This window comes from Emys orbicularis, chromosome 15 (genome assembly GCF_028017835.1).
Source record: "Emys orbicularis isolate rEmyOrb1 chromosome 15, rEmyOrb1.hap1, whole genome shotgun sequence".
Classification (NCBI taxonomy): domain Eukaryota; kingdom Metazoa; phylum Chordata; order Testudines; family Emydidae; genus Emys; species Emys orbicularis.
Genome location: NC_088697.1, coordinates 29,340,388 through 29,363,707, shown reverse-complemented (window position 1 = coordinate 29,363,707; position 23,320 = coordinate 29,340,388). Strand labels below are relative to the sequence as shown.

Sequence of the window (23,320 nt, the reverse complement as noted above, 5' to 3'; positions counted from 1 at the left end):
AAGCAAACTAATCTAGCAGCTAGTCAGTCTCCAATGTTACCTGTCACATGCCAGTATCCCTGATCCCTCTTAGCCAGGACCTGGTGAAGAGAGAGAACTTTCTGCACTGGAAGATTACCTGGTTGTGGACAAAGGAAGTACATCCATAATACTGAGGGACTGGTCTCGGGTATCTAATACTGGCTCATCACCAAAGATTCCTGTCCCATCTCCAAGAAGCTGAAGTGGGAACAGACACTCCTAGGACAACTCAGATTCTTCCCCTAAAACTAAACCCAGAGGATTATTATGGGACACTCTTCCTCTACCGCCAAAAGCCTTCACCTGGAGAGTTCCACAAGGCTCTATCTTCTCCCCACGCCTTTATCAATAATATCTATAAGAAGCTGTTAAAAAAGTTGGTGAGACAACTTGGGCTGAAGTGTCAGCAGTACTGAAATAGCCATCTCTATATCTCCTTTATGTCAAATGCAAACAGTAATGTCTCCAAGCTTACTCAATACTTGGTTGAAATCAGCACCTAGATGAAGACTAGCTGGCTAAAGCTGAACCCAAGTGAGGCTGAGGCTGGTAGGAAGAGGGAAGTATGCTGAAGTACTTGCCTCTATTAGAATATTCCCCCACTATTGAGGGCAACTGTCCTCAGATTGTCTTAGGATACTTTTGGGCTCCTCAATGCTTTTGGATGCCCAAATAACTATGCCAGAAAATGTCCACTTCCATCTGTGAGACAAGGTGGATAAGGGAATATCTTTTATTGGACCAACTTGTGTTGGTGAGAGAGACAAGCTTTCGTGCTACCACAGAGCTCTTCTTCGGGTCTGGGAAAGGTACTAGAGTATCACAGCTAACTGTGTAGTTCGAAAGCTTGTCTCTCTCACCAACACAAGTTGGTCCAATAAAAGATATTCCCTCACTCACCTTCTCTCTCTAATACCCTGGGACCCACACAGCTACAACATAGCATACAACAATTCCATCTGTGGCTGATTAGAAGACTGTGCCCATTCCTGTCAAACAAAGACCTGGCCGCAGCAATCCACACATTCATGATCTCCAGGCTGGATTATTGCAACTCACATCTAAAAATGAAGCCAAAGACCCTTATAGCATTTCACCTAGTACAAAACATAGCAGCTTGTTAGCTGAACAATGCAGGTCTCTGTCTACATCATCCCAGTGCTCTGTTCTCTGCAATGGCTCCTCACTGAATAGAGAGTCAGTTCAGAATATGTCCTGACAGTCAAAGCCTTCCATTGGTCTTGCAAAAGCTACCTAAGAGACCTCCAGGGACAACTACCTGCCTGCCAGTCAGGAGAGGCTTGTGACTGCAGAAAACAGAACTTTCACAGGAGCTTGACCTAGAATTTCTTACATCAGATAGAAACCACAAGCCTCAGCACAATCAGAATTAAATGCCAAAAAGGTTTATTTGACTAGCTTCCCTTCAGTGAGTCATGCACTCGCACATACAAAGACAAATCTGATAAAGTGTCAAACCATTTGTCCTACAGGCTGAAAAGTAAGTGTGATGCTATTTCCATTTTAAAGAACTTGGAAAATGCTCACTTACTAGAATGATGGGGGCTACATAGACTTAGAAAGGTAACAGATAAACACACCCTCATGGATGCAACATCCTCTGGTCGAAAACTTACAGCAGTTTAACAGCTATACAGCCACAGGAAATGAAAAATACTGTATCCAACTGAAACTGAAAAAGGAATTTACCTAAAAAGCAGCTAAAAAGATATCTGGCCAGGATTCAAGACTAACATCCTGACTCTCGCAAAAATGCCAGGGGATTAACAAGCATGTGTAGTCAAGACTGATTTTTGTCTCACCCAAAAGATGGCACCTCCAGTAATACACTGCCCCCTAATGCTAAGCTGACGCCCAGAATCTGTACTGGCTCTGAGGAAAAAGAGCCACCAATAAAATCCTGAGTTTCCCTTGGAGGTCTTATTTAAGCACAGATCTGTCCTGATGCTGCTTTAGGGGTATACTCTGAAACATTCAGATCTGAAGGCCATATATAACCTACTAGCCAAAGACACCCAATAGTCGCTCTTAGGTAGATTTCCTACTGTCTGCAAAGTATGAGATATGGATAAGGGAATAAACAGGAGCCAGAGTGAAAGGAGGCTCCCCTAATAGGAGTATCTACCCTGCCTTCTAACTGAAGAGGCAAAATGACAAAGACCCTACCTGGTGTTAGTCTGGTCAAGGCTATAACAGGCCAAGATGCCAGTCACAAGAACACAAGGAATAAGAGTTTTGCTCTTGTGTTTTACCAGGTGTTCTAATGTGAACTTCCTGATGCGCACAGATCTGCTGCTCAGCTCCTTTTGCATCCAGGACTATAAGCCCAAAGAGCAGCTCTGGCTGGTCCTGGTGAGACATCTACCAGACGTTTTCACACCTACGCTTACCAGTGACCGTGGAGTGTGAGGGCTGCAGCCAGTGAATAGTCCATGGCAGGTCCAGGATACAGATAGGCTGCAGGGAGGAGACCCAGCAAGAGGACGCTGACAGCTCGCTCACTCGTCCAGTGCAGAGATGCAGCCTTGGAACCGGCTGAAAAAAAAAGCATTTTCAACACCGAGTTTCTGCTCACAATATCCCAATCTGAACAATGGTTAGCTCATTCTGACCAGTTTTGTGCAACTAGGTGCTTTCTCAGACCTAGATACACAGCCCTTAGCTGGGCAAAACCAGGTTGCCTTTGACTTATTGCTACAAACCATATTCATAAGAACAGAAGAATGGCCATTCTGGGTCAGAACAATGGTCTATTTAGCGCAGTAGCTTGTCTTTGGACAGTGGCCAGTGCCAAATGCTTCTGAGGGAATGAACAGAACAGGGCAATTATCAAGTGATCCATCCTGTCGTCCAGACCCAGCTTCTGACTGTTAGAGATTTAGGGGGACACAGAGCATGGGGTTGCATTCCTGGCCATCTTGGCTACCAGCCATTAATGGACCTATCCTCCATAAACTTATCTAATTCTTTTTTGAACCCTGTTATACTTTTGCCCATCACAACTTCCCCTGGCAATAAGTTTCACAAATTAGCTGTGCATCACGTGAAAAAGTACTTCCTCTTGTTGCCTACTAATTTCACTGGGTTACCCCAGGTTCTTGTGTTAAATATTCCTATTTTAAATACCGCCTTAAATATCTCTTTTCTGAATGCTCCCTCTGCTGTTCAGAAAGTAAAGTTCCTTTAATTAGAATACAGACAATAATAGACTGAAAAAGCTGATAGATGAGGCCAAAGGAAATGCCACCTTTGTTAGTTTCATGGCCTGCTGTTCAATAACAGGCCCTTTCACAAACACCACAGAACAGGCATTTTTGAAAACAATAGTAAAGGTTGTTGCCCTAGTGTATCACGAACTGCCTGCAGATGCAGTGCTTGCCAGTTCTGCCTCCTTGTGACCGTCACTGAGGGCCCTGCTTAGTACATGACAGTTTGAAAGGAGTGGATGAAGAACAATGAAGCAGCATAACAGGATGGAGAGGAAAGAACACTGGGCACCAAGATGCATTGGTTCTATTTCCAGTTCTCCCATCAACTGTGTGACCCAAGGCAAGCCACCTCCCTTCTTTGTGCCTTAGTTTTCCACCTGTGATATGGGATAATGATATTGAAACCCCTCCCCTTTCTTTGTGAAATGTTTTAAGACCTATGCATGGAGTGTGCTGTATCTGTTAAGTATCTGATTCCTCTGTGATAACTACATGAAGAGCTGAGTGCATGAATTAGGATTGGTGTTATCTTAACAAGAGTAGGGGCTGGAACCTCTGGGACTTCCCCAGGTATTCAGTGCCTAGAAGTAGCCTAAAAGGCTCCATGATCTCAATCCTCTTCCATAGACAACTACCAGTACACAGTTCTGTTTGCACAGAAAGTGACTCAGACAAGCACAGAAGTGGTAGTTTGGGTTCTTTGTAACCTTGCCTACTTTTCCTATACATTTTGGACATCACTAGAAGAAATATGGTTCTAAGAGATGTTGACATATACTGAGGGAAGCAGGACACCTTACAATACACTGGCACTCAATAGCAGAGTGCTAACAGCATAAAGTTACAAAGAACTGATTTTAAACACACATCAGATCACTTGTCTAAATGCTTACTGCTGTTTGATCAACCTGAAATCATGAGCTGGAAAAGAGATATAATGTGAACTGTACCAAAAAGAAGACATGGAATTTCTCCTGCTCTGCACAGGGTGACCGATGTTAGACAAGAACTGCTGTGACAATAGAACAAAAAGATCACCAGCAAAACAACTGTAGTGGACTAATGCGCTACTACCATGAACTTCGAGAAACATTTTCCAGCATGCAACAAGTTTCTTCTTGACATAAATGTAGCAAACTTTTTTTGAGTTTAACTAGTTAACATACTGAGACTGCCCAAGGCCGCGTTGTTTCAAGTAGATATAGTCTGTGGAAAGAACTGTTAACACAGTGTGAGTAGTTTCCATAGTACGAGAAAGTAGAAAACTTGGAGGGGAAAAGTAGTGGGGGCAGATTGGATGTCACTTTTTATCGGTTTGTTTAGTTTGTGTCTGCATTCTTCTTTCTATTTTCTGCCATACGTTACAACAGAGGTCCCCAAACTATGGGGCAGGCCCCCCAGGGGGCACGGAAGAATGTTGGGGGTGCACGACAGGGCCCAGGCCAACCCCACAGGAGGTGGGGGAACGCCACCCAGACCCGATATGCCCCCAGCTTAGCTCCGCCCCCAGCTGCAGCTCCACTCCGCCCCTAGCCCAGCTTCAGCCCCAATTGCAGCTCCACTCTGCCCCCAGCCCCACTCTGCCAACAAGCCCGCTCCAGCCACAGCTCCGCTCCACCCCCAGCCCAGATCCAGCCACAGCCCCGCTTCAGCCTGAGCCCAGCTCTGCCCTCATACCCTCTCCACCCCCAGGCCACATCCATCTCTGGCCCCAGCTCCTCCCCCATCCCCAGTTCTACCCCCAGCTTTGCCTTCAGCCCAAGCTCCTCTGCTGAGCCAACTGTGCAGTAATGGAAGGGGGGACGCAGGCAGATTCCATTACTGGTAAGGGGGGGTCATGACAGGAAAAGTTTGGGTTTAAAGGATATAAAATCCTAATTAATCCCTGGTCAGTATTTCTCAGGTTTAATGGCATACATTATGACAGTCCTGGATTTTGGTCTTCGCCTGTTTATCTTACACCACTCTCCACTGATTCCTGCTACATGGAGAAAGGAAATTTTGTCCAGCAATGAAGCTTGCCTCCAATTCAGGCTTTCAAGCCTGACCTCAGATGGACCAGAAGCTCCTGTCCACCAGGGGAGCCACAATTTCTGCACCAAGTTTACAACAATCACCATTGATCTGACAGGGCCATAAAAAGCATCACCCATTCTTTAATCTATCTTCCCTTTTCCTATCTTGTGGATGTCTGTGGAAATTGACTTGATAAAACTAACATGTTTGTTAGTAAACTGAGAATGTTTGTTTGAAACGCAGTCAATTTCTACAATTTAAGAAAGATGCTAAGGAAAAAAAAAGCTGGATTTAGAATGACACTTTTCCTGCATACTGTAATAAAATGACATTGCATGTGAGATTACCGAGGAGTTAGTTTTAGGCTGACAGAAAGAATCATGAAGTCTTCAGCAGAAACCATAAAGTGCAAAGTGAGGTCTAATAAACCATAACAGCACTCTTTCCTGTTCATAGAGATGACTGCCTGAATTTTCAGGCAATACCAATTTCCATGCCCTTCAAAACAGGAGGGAAAAACCTCACAGCAATTTGCAAATTTCTGTAGCATCAAATTATACTGTAGATGTTTTCTTGTCCAACTCCCAGTTTAAATTATGTCAATTGATTTTAAATCAAAAGCTTGTTCAGATTTAGGTGCAGTGAGTAGATAAGGCAATTTCTTATCTGTGACTATACAAATCACTCCATGGGGCCAAGAAAACACTGTAATGACATGGGTGACTGAGCTGGTTGAAAAGGTCAGGATCAAATATCACATAAAAACAATAATAAAGAATAGCAGCTTCCCAAGTGGTTATCAACAGAACTTTTGTCCCAACTTAGACTAACATACCATAGCTCCTGGGAGAGATGTGGATTTGATGTGCCGGAGTTGGCCGATCCAAGGTTGTTGTACAGGCAACCACAGGTCTGGTCAAAAGACTTTTACTGAGAAGAACTGTCAACGGAACAAAGATTGATTAGTTGCCTTTTACACCCCCAAAACTTAAAGGTAAATCCCTGGAAGTTAAACTACAGCAAATAGCATCTTAATCAATAAGCAATAAGAGTCCAGAGGAAAGCCAGTGGTTTCAGTGGTCCTGAAAAGGAAAGCCAGTGGTTTCTTCAGAAAAAAGGATGCACAAAGTTAGAATAGGGAATACAAATTATACCCCACAAATAACAGCTTGGGTGTGTGTGTGTGTTATTTGCAATATTTCTAACAAGCCTGGTGTACACATGCTTCAGAGTTTCCCTACCAAGGATTTAATATCCAAAGCCCCATGCCTCCAAGAGTGAGGCAAGCTGCACCCAAAACAGTGCTTCAAGGAATCTGAGACAAGAACATTAGCCACCAACTCTGGCATGACAAACTTTGCAGCTATGGTGTGAGCATTAGGGAAATCTTGCATTCATTTCATGAGCTAAACAGGCTACATTAGAAAAGACCTGCTCAATAAGTTGTTCTGGGTGACTACAGTATTTTCAAAGATCTGAACTGCTAGTAGGTCTGGTGTGTTCTTTCTGATGCTTGTTTGCACCTTTAAGCTGGCAGATCTTTGTGGCATTGACTCATTCAATGGCTTGGCATAGCTGACACATAATAAAATATTCTGCACATCTATAGTTAAGTAGTAATAGCGCTATGCCTTTCACAAAGGGCCCTCAAATGAGTTTTATTTTACTACCGCTCTAAAGCTCACACAGGCAGGTGGAGTGCTGCACAATTACAATTGACAAAGGGTGAACTAACAGATAGCTTAGAGCAGTTGCTCTCAACCTTTCCAGACTACTGTATGCCCTTCTGGAGTCTGATTTGTCTTGTGTACCCCCAAGTTTCACCTCACTTAAAAAACTACTTGCTTCCAAAATCAGACAGAAAAATACAAAAGTGTCACAGCAGACTATGACAAATTGCTTATGTTCTCATTTTTACCATATAATTATCAAATAAATCAACTGGAATATAAATATTGTACTAACATTTCAGTGTATGGTATATGGAGCAGTGTAAACAAGTCATTATCTGTATGAAATTTTAGTTTGTACTGACTTTGCTAGTGCTTTTTATGTAGCCCTGTTGTAAAACTAGGCAAATACACCTCTACCCCGATATAACATGAATTTGGATATAAAGCGGTAAAGCAGCGCTTCGGGGGGGGGGGGGGGCTGCGCACGCCGGTGGATCACAGCAAGTTCGATATAATGCGGTTTCACCTATAATGCGGTAAGATTTTTTGGCTCCCGAGGAGAGCGTTATATTGGGGTAGAGGTGTATCTAGAGGAGTTGATGTATGCCCTGGAAGACCTCTGCGTACCCCTGGCTGAGAACCACTGGTTTAGAGACTGTAAACTCTCTGGGGCAGGGAGCATCCCTGGCTCTGCGTTTGTACAGCATCCAGCACAAGAGGCTCCAACCCACCTTAGCGCCTTGGGGTAACAAGCAATATAAACGGCAGCGGGGGAGACTGGAAAAAAGCAACAGCCACCCACACCCCAAAGCCAGCCTGCAAGGGGGAGGCGGCTCTGATCAGCGCGAGTCACGGGGGTTAGTGGGGAGGCAGAAGCTGGGGGGGGGAAGACCGCGAGGGGGGCCCCCCAGACCCGCTCAGGACCAGGCAGGCGGGTATCTGCCCCCCGCCTCTGGCCGCAAAGGGGGTCGTCACTATCGTTGTCCCGCATCACCCTTGCCAAGGCCCCCACAGCGAGTCAGCGCCGGAGCTGGGAACAGACCCCGCAGCCCTGGCCCGGGGCAGCTCCATGGAGGGGCCGGGCTGAGCCCCCCGCGCCCCCGACACTCACCCAGCCCCCCGCCTCGGGGCCGCCACAGGCCCCCCCGCACCAGCAGCGCCGCCATCTTGCCGTCTGACCCTCCCCCGCCCCCACGGCCCCAAGGGCGCCAGGGCACCCGGAAGCGGAAACAGACCCGCGGTTGAGCGGCTGGAGCCGGGTTGGCCCCGTGCGCGAGGGACTGGCCCCTTCACTTCCGGTTCCGCCGGTGAAGGTCACAGCGGCCGGATTCGCCTTCCCCATGGCGGAGCTTGGCGGCCCGGACGGCGGCCGGGACCCCGCGGTCTCCGAGCTGCAGCGGCTGGTGGCCGCTGAGCAGCAGCGGGCGCAGTTCACCGCCCAGGTACCTTCCTCCCGGGGCCCCTAGGTTTCCTGCCAGGCCCGCGATGGGCAGCCACAGCCAGCCCCGCACACGCCTCGTGGAGCCCCAACGGGGTCCAGACCCTCAGTCACTGGGACCCCTATTGCCACCCCCTCCCCCAAGGGGTTCCTCTTCCCCCGAGACACTTATCACCGGTGCTGCTCGGCCCTGGCACCTCTGGGCTTGCTCCATCCGTTAGGAATGTAAAAAAATGGCTTGAGCCGCAGCAACTCTTTCGTTACAAATTCAGCCCTGCTTGTAACCCTCCCAGAGAGAGCAAGGCAGCCCCCTTGTAATCCTCCCAGAGAGAGCAAGACAGCCCCCTTGTAACCCTCCCAGAGAGAGCAAGGCAGCCCCCTTGTAACCCTCCCAGAGAGAGCAAGGCAGCCCCCTTGTAACCCTCCCCTGAGAGCAAGGCAGCCCCCTTGTAACCCTCCCAGAGAGAGCAAGGCAGCCCCCTTGTAACCCTCCCAGAGAGAGCAAGGCAGCCCCCTTGTAACCCTCCCCTGAGAGCAAGGCAGCCCCCTGTACATATCCCTTGACACTCGTTTTGGGAGATGAATGTGTGGGGGGGCAATGTGAGCCAGTGACTTGGTTCAGTCCCTAATAAGTAGATGCATACAGCACAGAAATCACACCGTCTTTGGCATTAATGGACCCCTTTCTGTGTGTCAGCAGAAGGACCAAGTATACAGCCACAGTGACTGAACTTCTCAGTTCCGAGGGTGATGGTCCCTTCAAGGATAAGGCACAGGGGGAAAGGATGGTGTTCTGGCAGGACTCCTAGACAAGTGATCGTTGTACCCCTCTCATATTTTAGCTTCCCCATCTGTAAAATATTTGATTAAATAGTAGTAACTAACATGTTTCCTGTTCACATCTAGGTTCATAACTTCATGGACGTTTGCTGGGACAAATGTGTGGACAAACCTGGCTCAAAGTTGGACTCCAGAACAGAAGGCTGTCTAGCCAGCTGTGTGGACAGATTCATTGATACCACGTTATCCATCACTAATCGCTTTGCTCAGATTGTACAGAAAGGAGGACACTGATTACTGCATTTCCCAACTCTGGACAACCCAATCTTTCCTATTCAGGTCAATGGTGTCGGTGGAGCATCATCACATGTTCTAAGCTACATTTTATCTGATACTTTCACGAAATGCAGAAGTGGTTGAACAATCATTTGCGGAAAGCACAATTGTCCCTGTGAATTCTTTAGCTGCATTGAACTGTTCATAAATGTGTCATCGTACTGCAATTTAATAAACCATCAGGAACACTTGTCCAAACAAGTCTTGTGATGTGAAAGTATATATCACTGCTTTTCCATGTCTTTTATCTAATTAGAGGAAAGTAGAGAAGAGATGTGCTTGCTACTGACACAGGGGATGGGCACAGTATCGGAGCATCAAAATTAAATTTAAAAAATGTAATATGAATATAAATGTTTTCAATGAACTAATAAATGAATGAAAACACTTGTTCTGCTGGAGTGTTTGAAGCCTAAACCTAGAAGCTGTGCTGTACAGTAGGATAATGCATGAAAACCAAAAAGTGAAACTGGTTAAAAGGCTTGTTGCTAGGGCCTAGTCTATTGCACAGTTCTGTGGCTGTGAACTTTGCTGCACACTCCAAGCTTTTTTTTTCTTTTAAATTGGTTATAGCCCCACTGGTTATAAAGAAAATCTTCAAAATGTCAATGTAAATTGCTACAGTATCTGAGATTTTGTCTGTATTAGAAAAGTTGTACTGGTTTAACTAAATCTAGTCAAACAGGTGGAAGACCCTATTATAGAAGCCTTTTCATTGGGTTAACCCTCACTTATATCAGCTTTGGCAATACCCTAATGCAAATGACAGAAGACCCCCAGTTATCTGAGTATGTTATAGTACAATGCAGAAGTCTGATAGGTGCTTGAGAGACTAAACTAGATTTCCCTTTACTTATGTTTAAAGGTACAAGAATGGATGCAGTCTTATTTAATGATCTACATGTTGATATTTTACACAAATTTAGCCTAACCTGGTGAGCAGTGACTGTAAATAAATTGACCACACATTTGAAAAGTCTGGTTTATTCTGTGAGCCCATCAGGACTTACGTTATCTAATAAGGTGAACATCCATCACTGTAAAAGCAGCAGAGAGTCCTGTGGCACCTTATAGACTAACAGACGTATTGGAGCATGAGCTTTCATGGGTGAATACCCGCTTCTTCCGATGCATCCATCACTGTCTTTCACACATACTAAAAATCCTGTACTTAAGTTTCATAGAAAGGATATACAATCCACCCTGCCTTCTCTGGCAACTTCTTAGAATTCTCTTCAAAAATACGGTCAATGGTGGTAGTACAACATCATACGGAGCAGGAAACCTTGGAGTGTGCCTTGGGTAGGAGATTATCCAAACAGAGCTGGAGGGTACCAGAATCGCAAACACACAAGCTCTTTAACAGATTTGGGGAAGGGGTAGAAAAAAAGAGGGCAACTTCATATGTGAATTGTTTGTCTGTTCAACAAGGACTATTATGGAGCACCGTTCCAGCAGCTTCAGGCAGAGATTTAGTACTGTGGACACTGCCACGTTAAGGGGAAAGAAAAGCAAAGTTAGGATCATCCTTGGTAAATAAATAGTGGCCAGGGCTGGGTAAAAGGCCCTGAAGCCCATTCTGGCCAGCCCATTATCCTGAGTAAATGCCTTTAACTGGCAGGAGCCCAACTGGCATATGTTCTTAGGATGAAGAAGCATGAGGCAGCCAATGTTCAAATGCCTGGAGACACTAGTCCATCAAAGCAAAAGTAGTGACATACCAAGCACTCTATTCACTGGTTGCATTAGGAGCTGGACCGTATAGGATAGTAGGATCACTGTTTGAGCCCCAACATTCAGTCCTGCCCTAAAATCCACCCATAAAGTCCACACTGGGTCCAGTGCAATATATGAATCTATTATCTTCTGCAGTTATACATTTCCTATTTTAAAATCTTTCTGTAGAGGATTTCTTTATAAAAATAAAAATCTCCTTGAACACTTCTCTTGTGATGCGTGAAAAGCTGCTGCATTGTTATTGCATTAACATTTCTGCAGATTGCAATAGAGAAGTGGCTCTCACACTGAACTAGAAAGGAACCATTGACAGCTCCCCTTCCTGCCCATGGAAATCCCTGCACCAGGAGACAGGACCTTAGAGAAATAGGACATTGCTTAACCCCATCAGAGAAGGAGCTGCCCACATATTCGTGCCGTGGAAAGGAAGTCACAAACATTGGCCTTCTAGAAGAGGGAGTGGATGACAAAATGTAGACCAAGCACTGTGGCAGTGGGAGAGGGGGACACGGAATGACAGACACTACAATGATGTCTCTCCATTTTATCAGTGTCAGCCCATACGCACAGGAAGACCTAAAAAAGCTTCACCTGCTACAGGTGGAGAAAGAGAGACAACAAATTTAAACAAAGACCAAGGATCTGGGCTATTATGTATTTATGCAGGTTCCCTCCTCTTCCTCCCAAGTATCTACTAGTTCTCTGATTGAGCAGATTATAGACAGTAAGGCAGAGAAGATTTGTTTGCCAGGCTGACATATAAGACATTCCCACTAGAAGATAAACTACCCTGATGTTGTGTTTCTGCTATCTAATTTTGAACTCACATTGAGATCCCCCTTACCTCTCGGAGCCCCAGGTATTCCCCCATTCTATGCTGAAGCCCATATCCCAGGCACTATTCCTCCAGCTGAAAACTGGTCCTTTGGGGCCCACCACCCTGATTCTAATTCCTCAGGGCCTGATTCTGCTCTCCCAGCAGGGTAAATCAGGAATAACTCCACAGAAGCCAACAGAGCTACAGTGATATAAGATTGGGGAGTTAAGAATTGGAATCTCAGGCAATTTACATCTGCCAGGGGCTGTACAAACATTAACTCCACTCACAAAGACCCAACAGGTAGGTAGGTATGAGCGAGGCACTTCGTCTGCAGCCCCAGGAGCTGCAAGTGCTGTCTCAACAAGAAGTTCAGAGGAAGAAACCTATAAAACCCTTACCTATGTGTATAACCTGCCTTCATGGCGCTGCAGAAGCACAACTGGGAAAATTATTAGTTCATGGATTAGCAGAATGAGGATAGGTAACAGTTTTTAATACAAAAGCATGCCCCAACCTCAATATGTCAGAGCAGTAATCTACACTGCTCAGACCAGAGAAGCATTTAGCACTGTCCAGTCTCAGTGGTAAAAGCCTTCAACAGAAACTTCACTCAAGCAAAGCCAAGTCAAAGGAGGATCCCAAGACATGTACAGATCTGAACTCTCGTAAGAATGGTGTTTCCTCTTGACTTGGGCACAGATTTGTAATCCCATTGCGTTTCCACGGCTTACATATATGCAAGCACACACACAGAGAAAAGGCTTTGTGAAAGGTTTGAGACCATAGTTTATATATCGGGGAGCCCAGACACCTCAATTCTGATCTAGAGAGATTCAAGACCTCCACATTCTGGGAGCATAGACACCACCTACTGTCACATATGGAAATTCAGAGAAACGTGGGATATGAGACTGTATGTGCTAAGAGTCTCCTTTGCCATCTTCTACTGGAGGGTATTAAGCAGGGATGCAATCTCCTATATACAGACTAGTTCCACAAAACATATTCACAGGTCTATGGAACCTGATCAGTGGTGAACATATTGTACAAAGAGAGGAACAGCCCTGACCAGACTTTTAGAACCCCTGAACACATCCATGCTCTGTCCCTGGGTCTTGCGCTAAAGTGGTGGTAAAGGGATCAGATTTCAAAAGGAAAGTACAAATGGAGTCTTCATGTTTATTGCAGGGAGAAAGGGTTCATTCTGCCCCTTCTCCCCCCCCCGGTATCCCAATCTTTGGGCCAGCCAGAGACAGAACAGGAAACCTATCAGAGGCCTGTCCATCAGCACAAGTGGATCCAGAGGAACGTGTTACTGATAGGAAGGATGGAAAGTCAGTCACACAAAGGGCAGAGGTAGGGGATCTGAGGCAAGTTTGAAACAAACCACTGCAGTGGGGTCACCACACCTGCAGCTAGAATTGTGACACCCCACCTGCCCTTCCTTGTTCCAGACCAGTGCCTCCTCCTTACTTCGACTGTCCACGTGGGACCACATCCGTTTATTTTCATCACGGGCTGCAGTGAAGGGCCCCTGCTGTTAAATCCAATGGCACATCCTTTGTAATCAGGTTGGCAGAAGCTGTGGCCTCTGCTCTTTATTGCAATTGTGTCTTGGTCATTACGTGGTTACGCATGAAAAGAGGAACAATTTTAAAACACCTAGAGACGGTGCCAATGCACCCATTTCCCTTCTGAAGATGGCCCACAGGAACTGTCAATTAAAACTGAATATGGCCATGAAATTAGACCAATTATAGAGTCAGGAGTCTGGGGTGGGTGGGCAGGAGATGCGACCTGAGGGACAGGCATCTTCTCCGCAGGCCTTTCAGCTCTCCTGGTTTTAAACCAGCAAAAAACAAAGAGGTGCCCTCTGCGAGCCAGCAAGGTGCAGAGTCCACACCTGTGGGCTGGCAGGGTATAAAGTTCTGTGCTCCAGAAATCAGTTAGGCACCATGTTTGTACCACCGGGCAGTGTCGGGAGAAAACGTCAGCCTCCATTCGCTGACGCGCAATTTCACCCATGGCCCCAGACTCACGGCCTCTTGTTAGTCCTCATCTGAGCTGTCCTCCGACTTCTCATCAGCTGCCACTTTCCAGTTCTTCCTCTTGCTTTGCTTCTTCTGAATCTCATTGTGCCTCTCTAAGGCGGACACAGGGCATTTCCTCCTTTTTTTCTTAGACCACTTTTCCTTTTTCTCCTCAGGTTCGCTGTCCTCAGAGCTGCTCACACTGGAAGAGTCACTTTCCTGCCCAGAGGAAGAGGCAGGGTCCTTTGCAAGCCTTTTCCTGGTCTTCTTCTTGTGCTTGTGTTTGTGTTTCCCTTTCCTGGTGCCCGAAGTCCCCTCCTCTGAACACTCGCTTTCCTGGGAAGAATCTGATGATGCCTTCACCTTCTCCTTTTTTCTCTTCTTTCGCTTTTTGTGTGATCTCTTTTTCTGCTTCTTCTTCTGTGATTTCTTTGGCCTCTTCCGTTTGAGTGACTCAGGCACAGATTGTTCTCCTGGGTGAGATTTCCTCTTTCCATTGACAGCGTTTTGTTCCTCTTTCTCTTGCTGGTCACTGTAACAGGAAAGAAGAATAGAGGCCTGGGCAGATTCTAAATTAGCATTCCCTATTTCAAAGCATCAATCAAGCCCATCTACCCTGAGCTCCTTTCAGGACAGGCATATGGATGCTATGTCAGATAAGTTGGCTGCATTTTTAACTTCACCACTTAACAGTTTGGGTCCATACCTTATAACTGGGATGAGAGGCCATTTCAAAGGCATTTTAACCAACCCAGAGCATGGAAAACATAACATAAGGCTGCAAAACTTACTAAGAACTCCTTATCTGTGACTATCAGGAATCAGATAAGTGCTAGATTTGGCAATTCTACTATGTACAGTTTTTAAAATAAATAAATCTGTCCCCCAATAGATTTTTTTTTTTTTTTTTTTTTGCATTTTCACTCTTAATTGCTCTCATGCTACTGGAGCTCTCATTCTGACTAGCATTTCTAGGTGCAGACATGCTCGCAGCCAGTCAGTGGAAGCTGGATCACTTCAGGAAATTGCCCAACTCCAAGAAGCCAAACACTTATTTGCATAACATTTCAGTCACTCTTAACACAGGGTTAAAGCTGGATGTCCTGTTATTAGAAGAGATACAATCACCTCTCAGGGCTCAGAACAGGGAGGGCTCTTCACTGCAGGAATGGTGCCACATATGGGCAAAGTAAGGACAGCATTCAAGCCTTAACTGAATATTTATGTCTTATGAAGTGAAGCCAGCCCTCTCACATTATTGTCAGAATTGTTGAGTAAGAGAACACATTAATGGACCAGAATCTCAGGCCACGTGTCTGCTAGGTAAACAATTCAATTCTGCCTTGAAAGGTCAATTTACAGTCTATATTGGAGAGGTACAAGCTCTATATTTCATTGTGTAACTTGACAGAAATTAAGATGTTGGACTTTTCAGTAGACCTGTTTGCCCTTACCTGTCAGTATCAAATTCCTCTGGATATAACTCTTTATAGCCACTGTGACCCCATCTGCAAGAGAACAGCAGGAAACACGTTAAAACCACACAGGATATTCAGAACCAAAATGAGGGTGAAATGAAAGAGAGAGCTTTAGGAAAAATACAAAACAAGAGTCCGGAGGAATAACAGCTAGTATCTTCCTTACTTGTTTGAGATGCTAACATTTTGCTTTGCTAGGTTCTGTTTAGACCATTCTGAGCAGACTAAAGACCACTTTGCTTTTTTCTGGTAGGGAATTTGTATCTCCCTGTGCGACAGAAGCCCAATGATTTGGGAATTCACACTTCTCATAAACACCCAGGGAACATGGGGTGAAACCTTAGCCTCACTGAAGTCACTGCAAGTTTTGCCATTGACTTCACCCATGGTGTACAATTTGCTTTGCTCACCCTATGCATTTCCCCATAGTAAGAGGGTTTCATTTGTATTCAATTGTGTGATCACAAAACTCCATTTATAATGCAAAACACAAGTATATGGTCCTTTATCACTGTGGTAAAATCTACATACTACTAGAGTCAACATCTAAAACCTATCCAAATACAAAATTACAGCTGTACAAGAATTTCAGGCAGCAAGAATGCCAACAGCCAGATTAGGACTGGGTGCTAATAAAAATAAAAAAAGACACCTGGAGGAATAAAACAATTAGCTAAAATGGCAGTAAAGGAGGAGTTCAGGGAGGCACAATGCAGCTCCTGTTTCTTAGAAATACCCCCAAAAGCACTGACTAGTATTTCCCTGTATATCTGGGAGATTAGCTACCTGGATATCATAAGTAGATTTGGTTAAATTCTACAGAGAGCAGTACTAAACAAGTCTTGGGTTTAGGGCTGTATTTATTTAGTGCCAGAAAGGAAGAATGCTCTTGTGACTAAGGCACAGGACTGAAACTCAGGAGATCTGGGCTCAGTTCCTGGCTTTGTGTGACACTGGACAGGTTACTTAAGTCTCCCTGTACCTCACTTTACCACCTGTAAAATGGGGATGATACTACTTCCTTATTGCACAGGAGTGTTGTGAGGATAATTTCACTAACTTTTGTGAAATGTGGGGGCCATAAAGTACCAGATACTTTTTCTACAGGAACCATGCCAGGATAGTAATTCACCCACAAACCTATCTGGCATGTTGGCTTCACATTCGTAGAGCTTCTTATTCCAGGTCCGAGCCCTGAGAAGGTCGTCTTCGATCATGTCAGGAACATGCATAAAGTTCTTTGCCTTCCAGTCAGCCCTTTGGCTCTCCTCATCAAAACCGTCACTGCGCATCCGACTACTGCAGAGAGAAAATGAGTGTTCTCCAGTGGTCAATTCAGAGGAACAAATGACTTTTTGGGCAATCAAATCAATCAATCTAGGGCACAGAGGGCATTGGGGAGAAAGCACACATGCGACAGTCTCTGGATGTCAGTCCATGCAAAGAGATTCACTCCATCTCCACTCAGAGCTTCCATGGGACCAACCCAATGATTAATAAATGACTTGCACAGATAGTTGCCTTTCAACAGTTTCTCAAATCACTTTGTAAACGATAATTAATTATACCTCCCAGTACTCTGAAAAGGCAAGTATGTATCATGTCAAGCACCACTGAAATGCTACCACCTCTGGAATGGATCGCAGCAGCTGCTTAACAGTGCACAGTGACACAACAATTTAAGGCAGGAAATAAAGATGACAGTATCCAATACAAACTGGAGGGGGAACATAATTACTGGAGTTGGAATTTGGTGAGAGTACCAGGGTTAACAGCCCGAACCTAATAAAAAGTGCCATGGGGTCTTTAATGATTACAACTCATCACGACTTCACTTTTACATGTCATCTAAAAGATAGCCTCTCCCAGCACCAAGCTGGGCCACTGAGCTCAATATATACTCAAACGCAAGAGTTAACAAAATCACTTCTCACATCACTTGCTCATTCCTTGAAGGTCTTCATCCATGTACAAACCAACTTGATCCTGCTTAGCTTGTGAGATCTTCAAGCACACCAATGACCATTTAACCAGTTTGTTATGGTGAGAGTACCCACAGGTGACTGGCTATTACCTACATTAATACTGGACAGGAGCTGGGAGGAATTTATGTGGTGCAAGACCTTGGGTCAGAATGATTTCACTTAGTGATAACCCATATCACACTATAAATACTAATGCACCAGCACTGAGTACATCTACCAAAGACAGCGCAAACTTTTCAGATGTCACTGTATCACATTTCTTAACACTTCTTAACCAAACTATAATCTTGCTATTTCAGAGGCCCCAACCTATCTAAAGTTATATATTTTTAAAACTGCACACCTGGATCACCCCACAAAGATGCAGTGTGAAACTTCAACAGGAAGTGTGGTGTATACAGGTGTGATGGAGCGCCTGCCCCACACTGGGCTCTAAGGAGTTAATAGAGCCCTAGGGAGGCTGCGCAGGAGGCAGCCAATCAGAGAAGGGCTGATGGGAGCAGCCAATCAGGGCCAAGCAGGCCCATATAAAAAGGGAGCTGTGGGGCAGAGAAGGGCAGTTCCCTGCTGGGAGTCCAGGACTGTATCTCTGGAGGACTGACAGAACTGCCAACATCCTGGAGAGAGCAGTGCTATGAGCAGGGACTGGGATAGCAAGAGACAACTCCTGGCTGCTGGGTTTGCAGGCTGAGGCAAGGGCAAAGAGGATGATGGGTCCAGACAATTTGCTGCTGCAGCAGCCACAAAGGGAAATGGCTGAACAGCAGACTGCAGATCCCCCGGAACGAGAGAGTACAGTGTGTGGCATGGCCAGAGGGCTGTGTCACTGAAGAGGATGCCACGGTCCTTAGAGAGAGGTAGGTCCTAGAGTAGGAGTGATAGTGGCAAGGCACCACTCAAGAAGGTGTGCTAATATGCAGAGCTAATCCCCAAGACAGCCAGCAGGAGGCACCACAGTGATGAGTGAACCCTGTTACAACAGGATTATACAGGGATGCTCCTGTGTGGTCACCAAAATGGTTAATAAATTTTTGGCCCTTACACAGGGCTCTTGCTCTCTCTTTAAAGAGCTTTGTAAACATTAAATAATACTACAATACAGAGTGGTAAAGAGGATTATTTCCTCCAGATAACAGTCCCACCTGGAGGTATTGGGTGACATTCTCCCTTGCTTCCACCGGTAAGTCTCTTGAGTCTGCTTCTCCAGCTCCCTTATTTTCCACATTTCTGATTCTTCCTGAATCTGAAAAATATGAAGAAAATGAGAACTTAAAATTAAGTACCCTTACAGAAGTGATGGTTTGCAACTATGAAACATTGTAACCTCACTTCTTCTGGGTCAATAATTGAAGTTTGAGGGATTTCAAACTAAGCTGACCTGCTGCAGTGACATAAATGAGCCTTTTTAGCTACATCAGGTTAACCAAAATGAGAAACGTCATAATGAGAATTAGCTGCAGCGGCAAATAACTTTGTTTTATAGATGAGGAGCCTTATTCTGTAATCTGGTCCATGCAGGTGGACCCTTCAGTTCATACAGAATCTCTCACTCATTGGAGCTCTGCACTCCTCCAGAGTTCTGCTCACGTATCTATTGCAGAGCTGAGTCTCAAGTGAGTATTCATGTTAAACGCTTGAAAATACAGCATACCCAGCGCTTTGACACAGATTTTGTTCACATAGCCTTGTTGTGCATGTGGCATCATCTTAAGCACATATGAGAAATGCCTTTTTAGAAAATGAGCCTGATTAATTAAATGCCTTAGTAAAAAAGGGCCAATTTCTAAATCTCTCAGGAAATACCAGTCTTGTGCACTGAAGTGAAATTCAAATCCCAGTGGGGATCTGTTTTACAGCGACACAAAAACCTAACAAATGCTAAATTAAAATAATTATTTTTCTTATCTTAAAGAGACAACAACACTCAAAGTAAATGTTGTAGAAAAAAAGCTTTTACAAGACATCAGAGCCACAGAAACACTTCCATTATTTTTAAATAAATGAAACTTGTAAGTAAATATTCCCTTGCCATGCCTACAAACAGGGCTGGCTCTAGGCACCAGCTAAACAAGCTGGTGCTTGGGGCGGCACATTTTTAGGGGCGGCATGGCCGGCGCCAGAATGCCGCCCCTAAAAATGTGCCCTGGCCGCCCTAGCTCACCTCCGCTGCTGCTGCCGCTCGCGCACCGCCACTCGTCCTCCCTCCCAGGCTTGAGAGCCTGGGAGGGAGGGGGAGAAGCGGCACCCGCGCCGCGGCCACTCGGAGTCTCCCCCTCCCTCCCAGGCTCTCAAACCTGGGAGGGAGTGGGAGATCCCGAGCGGCCGCGGCGCGCGAAACAGCCGTTTCGCGTGCCGCTGCTCTCCCTCCCAGGCTTGAGAGCCTGGGGGGAGGAGGCAGGGCTGGGGATTTGGGGAAGGGGTGGAGTTGAGGCGGGCCGGGGGTGGGGGTAATTAAAAAACGGGGGGGGGGGGGCAAAATTGTTTTTGCCTTGGGCGGCAAAAATCCTAGAGCCGGCCCTGCCTACAAATCAAACAAGGCACACTTAGCATCTGAAAGTGAAACTGACTTTTCATTGCCCTAGCTGAGAGAGAGGCAAAAAACAAAACAAGAGTTTAAACAGGGAAAAGCTAGATTAGTAAAAATACAAGTCATTGTTAGTAATGTAGGTAAGGAGCTGTGCTTGTGCACAAAATGTGATTTTTTTTTTTTTATTTTTTTTCCCAACTGATGGGGCCCCTTTAAAAATTAATTCACCTGTGCATTCAGGATTAAATTCACTTCTGTGCAGAAAATTAGCAGATAGCCTTGGCACCACCTAAGTCCGAAACAGAGCCCTCTGAAATGCTTGTTATGTTTATATATTTTTCATTTTATTTTTGGCAATGTAGTGTTATTTCATTTTATCTACTCTCAGTAGGTGGGTTGGATCATGGGGGGGCGGGGGGGGGGGGGTGTAGAGGCCCTGGAGATGGGTTGGGTTTGGTCTGGTCGTGTCCTGCCCCTGGGGTGGGGGAAAAGGCCTGGGACAGACAGGTGGGTTGCAGAGCAAGCCCTCCCCACTCTCACCATGCAGCAGTGGCTCCTGTCCTGCGGGGCTGGGCTCAGCTCCAGCCACTGAGACCTGGTGCATGGAGTTTCAGCACCGTCAGGTTTGGCCCAGCCAACCCTCCATCATGCTGATGGAGGGGCAGCTGGGTCAAATTTGAGCAAGATGTGCTGTGACCCAGGTGGCAACGCGTGGAGAGGCGAGCTACGTCCAGCCCCGCAGAACAGGAGCCAACACTGCAGGGTGTTATTTTGTGTTATTTCGCATTTGCCCCACATACGCTCCCAAACTAGGGGCCTTGTGCTGGTCTTCTGCCCAAGAGTGAACTTCACCCTAAGCTTTGTCTGCTAAATTTAAAATTAGTGTAAGTTTTTAAGATGAGTAATAAATATCTTAAATTTAGGAAGTAGCATGGACCTCTCTTCCTCCAGCTGCTATAGGGCACAAAGGACCCCAATGATGCGCTGCAGAAATTTCTACCTTCAAAAATATACTTGTGTGCTGAACTGATTTGCTGTGTGGAACAACTTAAGTTTAGCCATCATAATTTAGCAACAACAAAATGAAAATAGTATAGCTTGACACAATGGCATCAAGAAAGAGCTTTCCCTTGTAAATATCATAACTCTGGACATGCAACACTAAAGTAACAGGAGATAGATCTTGATATACATGAGGAAAGTCAGACTGTATCAGAAAGACAAGGGGGATAAGGTAATATCTTTGATTGGACTAACTTCTGTATGTGAGAGACAAGCTTTTGAGTTTACAGAGAGCCCAGACCTGAAGAAGAGCTATCAGAGATAGTACCATACTTTACCACAGGAGAGAGAAGCAAAGAAATAGAACATGGTCCCATACCTTGTTGTGTGCATCAGTATGACGAATGACATTTCGTAAGAGGACTTTTCCTAAAGGGACCCGGGCCATTCTTTAACCTTCACAGAGGTAACAAAAAATAAAGCTATTAGAAAATCATACATAAGACTCTGTAATGCAGAAAATGCTCTTATCAGGACAGGGAGATGAATAGGCAAGTTTTTTCCATCTGTGTGACAGTAAATGTGCTATTGACTCAGGCTGAGATGTGTGTTCCCTAAGAAGCCACTGTATTACCCCCAAACTAAGCCTCCTATGAGACAGGCTGCATGTACAGAGGCTAGAAAGGATGATCCAGCAGTAGGTACCCACATCCAGAGTCTCTGATAAATCTCTTTATCTCATATCCCACATATCAATGAGAAGATAAGTGATAATTACTCCATGTCTCTCAATCTAATACTTCCATGTTGATCGCTTAACATATTGTGGCTCTGAGCCTGCTCCCACTTACCCCCAGAAGTAACTGGACTGACATCAAGGAGCGATGCTGGTGTAAAACTGACATGGTGAAGAGAGACCCCGGCCCTACGTATACAGCCATTCACCCACCACTGAAGCACAGCTCCCTTTGTGGTATCACCCAGCAGCTAGCTGACAGCTCACAGCAGATCAGGGCAGAAAATAAAGGGATCATCTGGAGAGCAGGGAGATTTGCTTCAATCTCAGCCCAAAGCACCAGCCCGCCTGGGACCCATCGGTAGTAACACGTGGACAGCCAGGCTGGAGGCCCTGATGGGGAAAGCAGAAACAGTGCCAGCTGGCAGGGAGCTAGGGCAGCAGGTGGCTGCCGCAGCACTGGGCACCTGGTGGGGGGGAGTGGGGGTGGGCGAGGTATAGGCCCACACAGATACATTCAGGCCTGGGGAGACACCCCCACCCCCGCACAATCCTCACCCCTCCCCCTCCTCACCCCCTGTCCTCCCCCAGAACCCCCGACCCAGCGCTCCCCCTGCGGGCCCATAACCCACCCCCCAACCCAGAGCCCTTCTCACCCACGGAGGGAGGGGGGGTGCCCGCTCCGGGAAGTGAGTGCCCCGGAAGTGCTTCCACCAGAAGCACTGGGCTGCCTGCGGGGGGCCCGATCCGGAGGGTTCGGGGCGGGAGAGACGCAGCTCCGGCGCGGGGACCAAGTCGGGAATCGGAACTCAGGGAGCTGGGGGGATGTTACGACACTTCCACTTCCGGGGGATTCCGCGTCGGTTGCTATGGAAACGGCGTCGTGTACCCGGAGGCAGGATCTGTGAAGGGGAGAGAGTAGGGGCAGCACGGGGGCGCTGGGGTGGGGCTAAGGGGGCGGCACGGGGGTATCTGGGGTGGGGCCAAGGGGGCGGCACGGGGGCGCTGGGGTGGGGTCAAGGGGACAGCACGGGGGTATCTGGGGTGGGGTCAAGGGGGCAGCACGGGGGCGCTGGGGTGGGGTCAAGGGGACAGCACGGGGGTATCTGGGGTGGGGCCAAGGGGGCAGCACGGGGGTATCTGGGGTGGGGCCAAGGGGGCAGCACGGGGGCGCTGGGGTGGGGGCCAAGGGGGCAGCACGGGGGTATCTGGGGTGGGGCCAAGGGGGCAGCACGGGGGCGCTGGGGTGGGGTCAAGGGGACAGCACGGGGGTATCTGGGGTGGGGTCAAGGGGGCAGCACGGGGGCGCTGGGGTGGGGTCAAGGGGACAGCACGGGGGTATCTGGGGTGGGGTCAAGGGGACAGCATGGGGGCACTGGGGTGGGGTTAAGGGGACAGCATGGGGGCACTGGGGTGGGGTTAAGAGGGCAGCACAGGGCGCTGGGGTGGGGGCCAAGGGAGCAGCACGGGGGTATCTGGGGTGGGGCCAAGGGGGCCGCACGGGGCGCTGG

At 46.8% G+C, this 23,320-nt stretch overlaps 3 protein-coding genes across 6 annotated transcripts in view; 1 reads left to right on the top strand and 2 right to left on the bottom strand.

Moving 5' to 3' along the window:
• Positions 1-8,111, bottom strand: part of BCO2 (beta-carotene oxygenase 2) — a 93,482-nt gene extending 85,371 nt beyond the window's left edge. The window contains exons 1-2 of the mRNA XM_065416907.1: positions 8,052-8,111; positions 6,103-6,207 (exon numbers count right to left, since the gene is read on the bottom strand). Coding sequence (XP_065272979.1) covers positions 6,103-6,207; positions 8,052-8,106 — 160 coding nt within the window. The 5' untranslated portion in view covers positions 8,107-8,111. The remainder of the gene's footprint in view (positions 1-6,102; positions 6,208-8,051) is intronic.
• Positions 8,112-8,252: 141 nt separating this feature from the next.
• Positions 8,253-10,225, top strand: TIMM8B (translocase of inner mitochondrial membrane 8 homolog B). Its single transcript, XM_065417210.1, has 2 exons — positions 8,253-8,382; positions 9,285-10,225. The coding sequence occupies exons 1-2, from the start codon at positions 8,281-8,283 to the stop codon at positions 9,450-9,452; spliced, it is 270 nt and encodes an 89-aa protein (XP_065273282.1). The 5' UTR covers positions 8,253-8,280; the 3' UTR covers positions 9,453-10,225.
• Positions 10,226-13,224: 2,999 nt separating this feature from the next.
• On the bottom strand, positions 13,225-22,619 carry NKAPD1 (NKAP domain containing 1). 4 transcript variants are annotated; one of them, XM_065417153.1, is made up of 6 exons: positions 22,466-22,619; positions 21,453-21,529; positions 18,687-18,787; positions 16,700-16,858; positions 15,536-15,589; positions 13,225-14,613 (listed from the first exon to the last, which is right to left on the bottom strand). In XM_065417153.1, the coding sequence occupies exons 2-6, from the start codon at positions 21,519-21,521 to the stop codon at positions 14,100-14,102; spliced, it is 897 nt and encodes a 298-aa protein (XP_065273225.1). In that variant the 5' UTR covers positions 21,522-21,529; positions 22,466-22,619; the 3' UTR covers positions 13,225-14,099. The 4 variants fall into 4 exon arrangements, with proteins under 4 accessions (XP_065273225.1, XP_065273224.1, XP_065273228.1 ...); XM_065417152.1 differs by lacking the exon at positions 22,466-22,619 and adding an exon at positions 21,925-22,145; XM_065417156.1 differs by lacking the exon at positions 22,466-22,619 and adding an exon at positions 21,925-22,145 and having other exon boundaries at positions 16,700-16,855.
• Between the last annotated feature and the right edge of the window lie 701 nt (positions 22,620-23,320).